The 13,526-nt window shown below is 37.8% G+C and overlaps 1 protein-coding gene across 6 annotated transcripts in view; it reads left to right on the top strand.

Moving 5' to 3' along the window:
* CSNK1A1 (casein kinase 1 alpha 1) overlaps positions 1-10,719 on the top strand; it is a 47,377-nt gene extending 36,658 nt beyond the window's left edge. For 2 of the 6 annotated variants that reach the window (XR_009258852.1, XR_009258849.1), the window contains 3 exons: positions 855-967; positions 2,760-5,028; positions 5,784-6,243. Coding sequence is in view for 4 of the 6 variants with exons in the window: in XM_058719806.1 (XP_058575789.1) it covers positions 855-1,003; positions 8,190-8,197 (157 nt within the window). In the remaining 2 variants the exon portion in view is untranslated. Of the gene's footprint in view, positions 1-854; positions 1,009-2,759; positions 5,029-5,783; positions 6,244-8,189 lie in introns of those variants that run through there. The other 4 variants (XM_058719806.1, XM_058719782.1, XM_058719798.1 and 1 more) reach the window with 3 other exon arrangements.
* Positions 10,720-13,526: the final 2,807 nt, after the last annotated feature.

The following is a 13,526-nucleotide window of genomic DNA, read 5'->3' as shown; positions in this document are numbered from 1 at the left end:
AGAAATTTGAGTTCGTTTGGCATGTTTCCATTGTGATGCAAACGTGCTTGAAATTATTTTAGTTTGGGATGGAGAAACAGTTGACTCAAACTCAAAGAATCTAACCTTTCCATGATAATGGCAACTGATGTTAAGTGACTGTTCGTGGTCCTTGGAACCCTATTTAATATCAAAATTAACAGCAATTTACATACTAGATAGTTATGGGGTGTATGATGGTGTGGGAGCAGGCCTCATACTTTAGGGTTCCCTGGTGCAACCCAGAAATGGTCTTGAGCGGATGGGGGAGGGAGATAGAGTGCATGTCACTGGAAATCTTAGTTGGAAGAGAAGAAGAATTGGGGTAATTCTCTAAGTCCAGGAAAGTCTACTTTCCAAGCCACCAGCATACACATCTACACACACACACACACACACACACACACACACACACACAGACACACACACACCAAGCTTACATTCTCATACCTACTCTGATTTGTTCTTAGAAGGTGCTTCCTATTTGGATGTTTCCCTAGATAATTGACAGCTTGAGTGCTGTTCATTACCACTCCCCTGCCTCTTTCAAGAAAGTTCAAAAGTCAGCTTCTTTTTGAAAAAGGAGAAGATTTATTCTTATTGAATACATCAGACTGAAGTGTGGTGACATCATTTTCCTTCAGTTGTGACTTGTAAAAAGTGGAACTGAAGAGTTAAAAAGTCATGTGTATGGAAAGAATTCTTTTAGGAGCTACCATAATTAGAGAAAATACTACCATTTTTCTAAAAAGTGCCCTCCCTGTTTTGCAGGTTCAGTAGAGTGTTTAGCCAGACTCTATTATTAAAGGATTAACACATCATTTTCTGTTTTCCAGGACTCTGAACCACCAGTATGACTACACATTTGATTGGACAATGTTAAAGCAGAAAGCAGCACAGCAGGCAGCCTCTTCAAGTGGGCAGGGTCAGCAGGCCCAAACCCCCACAGGCAAGCAAACTGACAAAACCAAGAGTAACATGAAAGGTTAGTAGCCAAGAACCAAGTGACGTGACAGGGAACAAATTGAACACAAAATTGGGTAATTCCTTCATTTCTAACAGTGTTAGATCGAGGAAGTGGTTTTGAAAGAAGTAAAAATTTGGCTCTGTGTTTTTACAAAGAGACGTCCTTGGAAAATTTGACTACTAACTTTAAACCCAAATGTCCTTGTTCATATATATATGTATATGTATTTGTATATACATATATGTGTGTATATATTATATCATTTCTCTTGGGATTTTGGGTCATTTTTAACAACTGCATCTTTTTTACTCATTCATTAACCCTTTCCAAAATAAACATTTGGTGTTGGGAATATGGTATACTCAATCAATCCAAAATCCTAGACCTAACACTTGTTGATTTTTAATAATGAATCTGGTTAGCCGTGGTATTTTGACTTTCAGACTAACAGTGTTAAGAATTTTTCTGCATGTTAATGCTGTAGCATTTAAAATGAAAAATGGTGCACATGGTCCGATTTCCAGAGGTGGTGCGTCTGGCATTGCCCCCAAAGTGTCTATCTTCTCGGTTGCGGAGCATCTCATTTACGTTCTTAAATGCTCAAATAACTGAAAAGCTCGACACATCTTTCCTACTCGAGAACCAGATCTCTCTTTTGGTTGCTATTTAACTACCTAGGTTCTTAATTTTAAAACGCTTGTTTTGTTTTGGGCTTTCTTTTATGGAACCTTGCAAATACTCAGGGTCTGGGAATTCGTTGTGGAATTGAACTCTGCGGTTAGGCCTTGCAAATTGGAAAAAATTGGGGCAAATGCCACTGAACTGTTAGTCTCTTTCCTTTCTGTCTCTGGCACTCTTGGTGCTACTAAGGAGTAGAACTGTTGGGGCACATTCTTGTCACTGTTGCCATACAGTTCGACTCCCGAGTTTCGAGTTTCGTGGTTTTTGTTTGCTTTTCTTTACCCCCGTCGTTCCCTTTCTGGGGCTTACCTCCTGATACCTGCCTACTTTCTGGAAGGGGTGGGCAGGTAAGGTTTGGTTTTTGTGGTTTCTAATTTCTTTCATTTCTGAATGACTGCTCTAGTCTGAACCTAGCCTTCTTTGGGCTATATTTTTAGTATTGTATCTGAGCAATTTGGTAATTTAAAAACAGATTCCGATCTGAGGTTACTTTTCAAGAAGGAGAATTCACTGGTGTCATCCTCATCCCAGCAGCTCATCTGTTAGGAATGAAGTTGAGATTCTTTTCTTCAACATTTCTGTATTGGGGGAGGATTCACAGCTGAAAGCTTAGCGTAACGGCGGTTCTTAGATGATGAAACTTCCGCTCAGGATAACAAACACCGATGCTTGCCTCTGCATCTCAGTTGGGACCTAATTGTCCCTTTTGAGTGTTTTAATCATGATATAGCTAATCAGAGTGCCAAACTCTTAATGTGCTAGGTAGCTAGCTGGTATCACTGAGAAACGGTCCTACCGGTGTAATGTCTCTAAACTTAGGACTTGTTATGCCTGACATCTATTAAGGTATTTGCTTTTTTTCATAAAATGAAACCAATTTTTGCCTAAAGCTAGCTGGGATAATAGGATCATCACGAGTTGCAGTTTCTAGAACTAAAATTAGATTGAAATCTCATCTGACCTAGAACATTTCACTTCAGGCATTCAGCAGCCTTCAGAAAGAATTCCCTTATTTTGAGTTAGTTCCATTGTTAGTTTACTTGTGTGTCTCTTTCTCAATAAACAAGCAGAATTTTTGTCCTGCCTCATCTAGGTCTTAAAGATGAGAAGTTGGATCCAGTGAGTTAGTATGTTTCCTTGGAAAAAAAATTGTAATTAAACTTAAGTTTAATCCTTAATTTTGTATTGTAACTATTTTTCATAAAAGCAACTTTAAATATCTTACACAGTTTGCGGGGCACTTGGCTGGGTCAGTAGAGCCTATGGCTCTTGATCTCAGGGCCTGAGTTTTAGCCCCACTTTGGGGGTAGAGTTTACCTAAAAAAAATAAAAAATCTTACAAAATTTTCACGGCAATCATAGACACAGGGTTTATATAAATTACTACATAAACATCAACTTGTAAAATATTGAAAAATTGGATTTTTCATAAAATGCATCATTTACCATTGACTGCTTTCAGAGAGACATTTTCAGGTGGTATATTTTGATTCCAAGCAAAATACTGCTTGCTACTAAAATATGCCAGGCCCCGGAATACAAACAACAAAATTGTGTTTGATCTTTGGCTTCTCGAAACGTTTGTTTTGTCTTGGATCTAGAACTTAGTGCCCCAGGCAGATCTCATGTGAAATCCCCTCAGTATAAAGCCATGAATGTGTACGGCAGGTTTGAAGGTGGCATGAAATAAGTTTGGGGAGCCTACTTCCCTAACCCCAGCCGTGTTTATCCAGACCATCTATTGAGAAATCTCCTATGAAGTCTGGAGTTTGAAGACAGTCCCTTTTAGGTGACTTACTCCTTATTTCAATCTCTGTGTAATAAGGGTGTTTAAAAGCATGTTATTCTCTTAGGGTCCACTACAGTCATTTTTTTTATTCAAGGAAGAGCTCTCCTGCAGCTCAACTCTTCACTAATTCCAAGAAATCCTTTCAGTGACGATAACATCATATAATACATTTTTCTGGTTAAAACTTTAGAAGGCACTTACCTAATACATCCTATCAGTTTTTGTTCACGGAATTATACGCTGAGGTTTTCCAAAGCAGAGAATTTGGTTTCTTAAATGTATCTTCAGCACATGAAACTGTATACTGCAGGGATATCTATTCCTGGAAAAATCCCCCGAACTGGTTGACATATTAATATATTTTACGTTATTAGTTTTAGTTTTTGAAAATTGTATATGGGATGTTTCTTCCATGGAAAGGTGTGTGTGTAATAAGTTGTTTCAGCAGTTCACTGTGAATGTCCAAAAAGTCTTTTAAAGTCTGACTTACTCAGCTAAGATGGGTTTATTATGTGTAATAGACTTCTATCCTAATTACTTTTCTAAAGAAAAGATCTTTTGAAGTACTCCTTTCCAAGGCCCATCAAAAGACTAAGAAATAAGGCGTTTCTCGTTTTTTGTAAAGCCCACTATGATGTGTACTAATTTTCGGTGCTCTTATGCCACAAGATTATAATTAGTTTTTATACATGTTAAAGAGAAAAATAAAAGATTCACATCTGAGACACTTCCAAATTCATTTCGCTTCCTTTTATTCAACTGTATGTGATTATCAGGAAAGTAGTTTTTAAGACATTTAAGAATTACTGAAGGGAAAAGGAAATCTTTTTAGGACATTCATAATCCAGTTAAGTTCACCATTTCTTTAGTTGAGGTCAGAGATGGGGAGAATTTCAGAAGGTAGTGAAGCCAAAGTTGGATCCTTACATAATTCTATTATCATCTTAGTCCCTCTGTTCACTACTCCAAGCCGTTGATATTAAGCATAGTTTTATCATAATCACATACGTGGATGTCAGATTGTTGACAGTCAAAAAATAGAAAATTTTTCTATCACATTCTCCTACCATGTCCATGGTCTTCCTTGAATTACCTTCCAGTGTTTACTGGAATTCACCTACCATTTATGTCTAGCTTAACTTTTTCTGACTTCACCAATTGCTGCTAGGAACGTGGCTGGTCACTCAGCAACGTAACCCAAATCACAGGGGAAGACCTTGAAATAATCTGGAGACTGATCTTCTCTGAATACACTCAATCTAAAGAAGTGCCAGGGAGCTGCATCTGCTTGCTGAAATTTTTGTCAGCTTTTTTCATTGTGGACACTACCACTGGAGAGAAAAGAGCTCAGTAACCCAACAGGAAACGAAGACGAGTGTGCAAGAATTGATTTGTGGTCATCTGAATGAATCTCACATCTCCAAGGCTGGCTGGACTTACCAAACATGAACTTGTCCGAAAATCTGGACGATACCACAACAGTCTGAAGACCTAGAGGAGTACAGTGTTGCTGTGACTCAGTGGTGTATAATGCAGACCATCTACCAGTTGGGGAAGGAATCAATTGTAACAGGTATTTCAAGTTCAACAACCTCAGAATTCTGTAATAGGGAAGACAAAAAAAAAAAAAGAGATACCAGTCTGTTTTGTTTTTTTTTAAAGGCAGCTGAAGGGGTAATGTGTGTACTTTATATACTTAAGTCGTCATTTATCTTATTTGTAGTGATAAAAAATCTATTTATCTTTCCCAACTTTTATTTTTTTTTAGTTTAGCATAGGAAAAGTTATTGTAGCTGTTTGTGTTTTTATTCTTGAGCTTTTATAGTGCCAATCTGATTCAGAATTCTCCCAAATTTGATTATGATTTCTGTGCAGCCAAAAAAAAAACCAAAAAAGAAAAAACACAGACATGTTAACTAATAATAAATGGCATTACATCATGAATGTGAATACTGCATTCAGACTACTTTTAAAAAGTTATGTCTTCCACTAGGAAAGGATACTGAAATTTAAAAAGCCCATCACAAACTTCAAGCCTTACTATTATATAAATATCCCTTTGAACTAATTTGTGGTTCTATTTAAAAAAAAAAAAAATCAGGGACATCAGAAATGCATTCATAAATAAGAGCCAATGTATACTTTTCAGATTTTGGATTAAGGGGTAGAGTCTCACTAGTTACATAAACATTTTTTTCCTTTTGCAGATTTGAAAAGAAACTTAAATGTAGCTATTAACTCAGTAGTTACAGTGATGGTCCAACTCAATTTTGACTTTGCTTTTTGCTCCCTTTTTTTTGTTTTGTTTTTTTGTTTCTTTGTTTTTAGGAGCAAAAGGATCCCTTCCTTATTTTAACTGTTGTTGCAGTGAAGATGGGTGTTTGGACTTTTAGAAGCCAGGAGACACCACCTAAATTACAAGATAAAAACCAAGGAATCAATGCACACTGGAAAAAGGAATGCACTTGAAGATTGAATGTTGAATACTTGCTGAATGCTCCCATTGAGATTTTTCCTACATAAACTTGAGTAACATCTTAGGACAATTCTCTGGAGAAACATTGATCCCTGGGTGGAGTATCCTACCATTGGCCGATCTGAAGAGTTACATCTGGATCTGACTGCTCTATTCCTCCAGGAATATTTTTAGGCTAGCCTCTGTCTGATTCCTAAGCAATTGTAATCATTAACTGACCCAGTAATTTTTCAAATATCAGATGAACAGATACAATTCTTACCTAGATCTAATTTTTATCCCTATTAAAGACACAAGAGTATTCTAATATTTTGACATTGTAACTTACGTTTTCTTTTTAGTTAGTGATAGCAGTTTCTATTTTAAAGCTGTTTGGATATTCAACGTAGTAATTAGATTATTCAGTATAACGTAATCACATAGCAAGGTGTGGTAAACAGTTTTCGTAGCTGTGTAAACATTTTTCTTTATCATATTTAAGAATAATTGCAGGACTTGAAATTAAATGCTCATCAGGGTAAGGGTCATCTCTAATTAGCTAATTCATAGTTTTAATTTGCTTCACAGTATTCTGTATTTTAACATTGGAATTACGTTACAGAATATGGTCTTAATTTTAAGGTTTTTAATTCAGGTTTGATCTGACAGCCTTTTCTTTTTGTGCTTACTTTGCTAATTCTCTTTAGTCATATATACCAAATAGAATATTCCTTGTGATGAAGTTCATTTTCAGAAAGCTTCATAAAATTTTTCATTTTGGCATTTACTTTATGAATTTAGTACTTGGGCAGGCAACAGGGGTTTATTTTATTTATTTTTTTTTAACAGAGGTTTATTTTGTGTCTACTCTGTTAGTCGGCATAGAGAGCGAAAGAATGTGTACAGCACTGTCCTCAGAGTGTTAGCACAATATGTTTTTAAATGAATTAAGATGACTTTCAGTCCTCAAATGAACAAATTCCTAGTTAACGAGTGAGCCCATATTTCCCCAAAAATGATATATAAATGTTTGGTGTTATCTTTGCGGGGGGGGGGGGGGTGTGGGGAGGCAGATTTTAGAAGCGTATTATTTGTCCCACAGAGCCCATTGGAAATGGTCCAGCGAATGTTTAAGAAGCACAAAGAAGGGAGAAGTTTATGATGAATAAAAACATGGTTTCCATGCTGAATTTAGAAGTGAGAGATCAGAGTGGGCTAGAAAGAGCTATAATGAGGCCAGCTATATAGGGGTTTGGAAGGGGATGAACCAAGGGGCATGGTCACCTCAAGGGAAGGCTTTTGCTGAGAAAAGGTGGTACTGATGGGATTTTCGTGTTTTGGCTGAGGAATGGGCATACTTCCTTTCTGCCTTGAGCCATAGATAAAGCTTGTAGGTAATAGTTACATAAACATTTTTTTATGTTTTATGTTTTTTATGTTTATGTTAGAGCAAAAAAAAGCATTTGCTCTAGTGGTCTTTTGCCACAGATGGAACATGCAGCTATTACTACCTGAGGCTGGTTTCTATTCAAACCTGCCTATGTGTGGAAGTCTTAAGAGTCTAATTGTGGCAGAGGGAGGTAGTGTTTACAGGGTGGGAAGGCTTGCAAAGTAAACAAAGCCAAAACAAAAAAGCGTCACTTGTTTAGGTTTTCAAATCCAGGGCAAAACTTTTTTAATGTATTATTGGTGGAAGTACAACGTTTTTAAAGGTTTAAGGTTTCTGTGATAAAAATCATACTGACCAGGTTTGTGTTCTATGGAATAACTCAATTATGTCTTGAATACATTTATTATTAAAGCTTATTACTTCTTATTTGGATCAGAAATAATGTGCAGAAAAGTTCCTGCATATAGTATGGTTAAGACTATAGTTTGTAATTTTTAAGGCAAACCCGTCTTATTTTTCATTCGTTTGATAAATACTTGAACACATTCTATGCTCTAGATACTAGAAGTCTAGAAATAAATAAAATAGGCTCATTGGAATTCCCAGTAATTCTCGGGCCTGAAAAGTGTATGCTGACTGGGAAGGCTTTGATTCACTGTGTACTGCTCCTACGTAAAGGCACCTAGAACAGAAAAGTTTTTGTATGTAGTTTTAAGATGAGCCGTGATTTTCAAATAGATGAAAATATTCTGAGTCACCATTCTAATAAAGTAATTATTGGCCCAGTTCCACCCAATTTCCCAGTTTTGGGTGTGGTTTTTAAAAATCTTTTGTAACTTGGAATTGTAACATTCTTTTTTTGTTTCGATTTTTTTTTTTTTTTAAACAGGTTTCTAAGCATGAATCAAGGAACAGAAGAAGCAGAGCAGATGATCGGAGCAGCATTTGTTTCTCCCCAAATCTAGGAATTTTAGTTCATATGTACACTAGACAGTGGTTGTGAACAACCATTTACTTGGTGTAAAGAACTTAATTTCAGTATAAACTGGCTCTGGGCAGCATTGGTGATGCCGTGTCCTGAGTTGTAGCCGCTGTAATTGTGAATATTAACTGAGATAGTGAAACATGGTGTCCAGTTTTCTATTGCATTTTTTCAAGTGGAAAAGTTAACTCTAAATGGTTGACACACACAAATTGGTGGAGAAATTGTGCATATGCCAATTTTTGTTAAAATCTTTTATTTTGAACTATACTGCTTTGAGATCTCATTTCAGAAGAACGGCATGAACAGTCTTCAGCCACAGTTGTGATGGTTGTAAATGCTCACAATTGTGCGTTCTTAGGGTTTATCCACCCCTGGGGTTTGCAAGTTGTTCACTTAAAACATTCTTAAAATGGTTGGCTTCTTGTTTGCAAGCCAGCTTGATACGGTAGCAACCAAAGATTCCAGTGTTTGAGCATTCGGAAGACTGCCTGCTTACCTGTGCTAGAAATAACAGCATCTAAAGTGAAGACTTAAGAAAAACTTAGTGACTACTAGATTATCCTTAGGACTCTGCATTAACTCTATAATGTTCTTGGTATTAAAAAAAAAAAAAAAGCATATTTGTCACAGAAATTTAGTTAACATCTTACAACTGAACATGTATGTATGTTGCTTAGATAAATGTAATCACTGTAAACATCTATATGATCTGGGATTTTGTTTTTATTTTGAAATGGGAGCTTTTTTGTTTACAAGTTCATTAAAAACTAAAAACTGTTTCTGTAAGGAAATGAGATTTTTTTTAAACAACAAAAATGCCTTGCTGACTCACTATGAAATCAAAATCTCCCCAATTTTTTAATAGACTACTTCAAGCCATTTGTTACATACAGTTCCTTTGCGAATCATTTTAGATTTAGTGTTACAACTTTTCCTCAGATTTTTATTTAAAAAAAATTTTTTTTTTTTTTTTTGGTCTGAAGGGGAAAGGCATTCTTTATTTTTCCTTTTATAATGACTTACAGGCACAGTACCTAGTGCCGCAGCAGCCGGGACTCCGTGTTCTAACTCCTGCGGCCTCGCACTAACCGCTGGACTGATTGTGCATAAGAATGAAAGCGTTAAAGGGTTTAACTACCATTTTGTGGCTTTTCTTTAAATTCCTGGTTAATTTGGCTTTGAGCAGATTGATTCTTAACTTTGGAGAGCATCCCGCCAGGTGGCCAGGTGAGGTTCCTATGATTCCTGACCCTCCCTAAGCCCCCATTCTTTCCCCTAAGTTCTCTGTGCGCTTCCTCTTAATCTTAAATGCGCTCTTCTCTTTCCTCTTTCTGACCCAATGGAAAGAAAAATTTATTGACAGTAATTCTTTAAATAGCGTAATTTATTCATTTATAGCATGTCAGGATTAATTAAAAGAACCTTTGTCTGAAAATGCTGCCAGGAGCCTGTTGTAAATGTAGGTATTTTGTAAAATAACCTTGAAACTGTAAATTGACAGGTTTGTTCGGATTGTGTCAGGTTTAATTTGTTTTATTTCTTTTCTCTTTCTTTTTTAAATCTACTTTAGCAATAATTAATTCCATGATCACCACATTCTGCTATTACAGAATATATTAGCACCCTCCCACTGCAGAAATCTTAATGAGTGCGAACTTTTGGGGTAGGCAGCTTACTTGTTTCTTTTCTATCCACCCATGTGAGTTAAGGTATTTGTTTCTTGACTAATAAACCCTTTGATACTTTTAGCCAGAAATCAGTCTCATAAAGCTATTTTTGAGTATAGTTTGTGTAAAATAAAAATGTTTAGCTTTGGTAATAACTTTTCCGAGCTGAACTCCCTCTAGCAAGATATTTTTCAGTGCTTTTATTTACTATGCACTTAGACTATGCACTTTTTCTGAAATATTTTTGTAACACTTAACTTTTTTGTATTTTTGCCATTTGAAAAGGTTGTGGTGTAGTTGGTCTGTAATTAAGTTGCAGATTTAAAACTGCTGTTAGCTTTGTAAATCAAAATATAGGTGTTTCTGTCCTGGTATATCTTCATTCCATCTGCAGCTGGAGCTGGAATCCCATTGATCTTCTAGCTACCATTCATTTTCTTCACAGTTCACAAAAGAAGAATGTGAAATTCAGTGAATGCTGTTCCTAATCCTGTCGGGAGATGAATCTCATTTCACCAAAATTAAATTATGTTTTTCCACTAAAATGATGATACAAGTTGAAGACACATCACTCTGAAATTGGAAGACCTCACCACTTAAGGCTCCGCAGTGGCTTACTCAGCTGAACTCTAGGTTACTACTCTACTTTGTTCACCCATTGGGGGGTGCAGTTTTTTTTAAATGTCGGGAGATGGCCATTCTAACTACTGTTGAATGTCTCTGTTTTGGGAAGGTATAACAAGAAAATAAAAAAGAATATATATGAAGGGAGAGACTGGTTATCTCCTCCCATACGGTTGTGCTCATGCTCCTATGGCCTACAAATGGAATTTGGGAGGTTTGCGTTTTCTATTATTTTCCATCAACAAATAGCAAGAGATTTTCCTATTTCTATTAGTGCTCGCAGTGCTATTAAAATGTTTCAAGCGGAGAATACCGTAATGGCTATAAACTGAATTCCATTATAATAAACATAGCAATCAAGATTTTAGAAACCAAGCCAGTAAGCTAGTTCTCCCTACCATTTGCTGAAATACAGAGAATGGGTTCTTCTGACTTGAGTAGAATGAACTGTAGGACTTCTAAGAAGGGTGCCCCTGGACTTTCTTCATCTCAGCTTCCGAAAATTCAGTGGTCTGACCAGGGCTCTTCCTGAGCCAGATGGATATGTAGCCATGTTTTACGTTTTCTTGTTAGTTTTTCAACGAATAAGCATGTGATCAAAATGTGAGTGGGTCTCTACGAGGTATATAGCAAAGCGTCATGAACAAAAATTTATCTCAGATCTGCCGTCCCCTTTAAAGTGAGACCTTGTGAGACTGTACCTTGACAGGGTTGTTTACGTGCTCTTCTCATCTTTTAAAATGGCTAAAGATGGTGATGAATCAAGAGTAAGTTGATCTCATCGGTCTTTGAATCATCAAACAGTACCTTGTTGAAGTAAAATGGCTTGATTTCTGAAATGACTGTTAGACCCGTTATGAGGACATAATGCAAAAGTAGTGAAAATGTTGAACAGTAGGAGAGCTGTCAGACTAGCCGTCCACGGCCGCGGTCACGTTGTTGGTCAGATGGCATTGTGTCTGTTGCTTGAGGCTGTGGACCCACGGTGACTAGAAGTCCACAATGAGAAGGAAGATTCTCCTCCTCCTTGTGAGTTGGGAGAGCCCTCCTTGGACTTCACACTTCATTCTGTTGTTTGGTCTCTGCTATTTGTCAGCCTGGCACGGTGACTTGGTTCCTTCTACCTCTGCCTGTACCAGATCAGATCCCTTAAAGAAGTGTTTCGGGGAACTGCTACCATTGGCTACTGTGTACACCCGTCGGGATCAAAATCGCGAAGAAATGTTTGTAATGGCGATTTGAAGTGCTGGGGCAGTGTTGAGTTCATTGGTGTCCGTACCACCGTAGACCTGAGCCACAGCACCTGACTCCCTAAAGAACTTCTGACTCCCTAAATAACTCCCTAAATGGGAAGAACAGTAAAGTGGAGGTGGAGAGAGTGTTGAAGTGGCCAGTAGATTAGATCAGTGTCCTTCATAGTGAGGAGGCCAAGCAGGACATGTAGGGGTTGTAGTGACTCATCTTGTGTTTAAATTCAGGATTTATTACTCTACTTGGCCATTTATCACTCCAGCCATGTATGTTTTTATAGGTGAATATTTGGATACAGAAGAGTTTTAAAAAATGAACTGTTTTGGCATTGCAGCGCACATTCCAAGTCGATTTTAGACTGTCCGGGACTATGCCAGCTACAGGGAATTCAGAAGTGACCAAGACCATCCCCCCCCCCCCCCCCCCAAGCCTTTTTTTAAATGTTTGTTTATTTTAGGGAGAGAGAGACCGGGCAAGCAGGGGAGGGGCAGAGAGAGGGAGACACAGAATCTGAAACACGCTCCAGGCTCCAAGTTGTCCGTGTGGAGCCTGATGTGGGGCTCAAACTCTTAACAGTGAGAACATGACCTGAGCCGAAGTCGGACGCTTAACCGACTGAGCTATGACTGAGCTACCCCGGTGCCCCAAGACCATCCCTTTTTAACAGCTCAGTATAAGAGAAGAAATAGCAATTTTGTATCACTGTAACCATTGCTAAAGAGGAAGCATTTGGGTGTTATGAGAGCACCTAATAGAGACATCGAACTGTCTTAGGGTTTTAAGGCGTTTAGCAAAGAAATGTAGACAAATGGAGCAGCACATGAAAAATCTGAAATAAAGATGGGACTAATTATGGAAGGTAGTAAGTAGCTGCAGGACCATTAAAGGTACGGATAAAATTCAGGTGCCCTTTGGAAGGATCACAAAGTACGGGCGGCCCATTGAAGCTGTTGTAGGGAGACCAGGGCCATTCCAAGAAAGCAAAAAAGTGTGGAAAACTTGTGACTGAGGCTCCCAACTGAAGAGACCTTTACAGTTCTACATTTTAGCATAGACCCAAAAGCTGTGGAAAGGATTAGATCATCCAGTGGCAGTGGGAAAAGGACTGTGGAATCTGCAGAGTATGCCCTATTTGTCAAAATCCTGAAGCATCTTATTTACTGAAGGAGACACTTTAGAGGAATTTATGGTTCAGGTCCAAATCTCAGTCTTCCAGCATGGTATCTTATTTGGAAGAAGTGGGGAGAGATTCCATATTAGGATGAAATTTAACAGCTGTATGAAACTACTTTCGTTTATTAACCCTCAAAAATCCCTTGGCCTATAGCAAAATTTAGGTGTTTATATATACGTTTTTTTGATGCCATTAAAGATGTTAATACAGGGCCACCTGGGCGGGTCAGGTCAGTTGGTAGAACATGAAGCTCTTGATCTTGGGGTTGTGAAGTTAAGTCCCATGCTGGACATAAAACTTGTTTTTGTTTTTTGATGTTTATTTTTGAGAAAGAGCACCAGCGGGGCAAGTGCAGAGAGGGGGACAGGATCTGAAGCGGCCTGTCTGCTGACAACAGAGGGCCCGAAGCAGGCTCGAACTCACAAACTGAGTTAATTGACCTGAAGTCAGATGCTCAACCTACTGAGCCACCCACGTGCCCCGCCCCCCCGCATAGTTTACTTCTTTAAAAAATCTGTTACATAG

The sequence above is a fragment of the Neofelis nebulosa genome, chromosome 1 (assembly GCF_028018385.1).
Source record: "Neofelis nebulosa isolate mNeoNeb1 chromosome 1, mNeoNeb1.pri, whole genome shotgun sequence".
In the NCBI taxonomy this organism is placed as follows: domain Eukaryota; kingdom Metazoa; phylum Chordata; class Mammalia; order Carnivora; family Felidae; genus Neofelis; species Neofelis nebulosa.
Note: the sequence above shows the minus strand (reverse complement) of the source record. Positions and strands in the feature narration are given on the sequence as shown.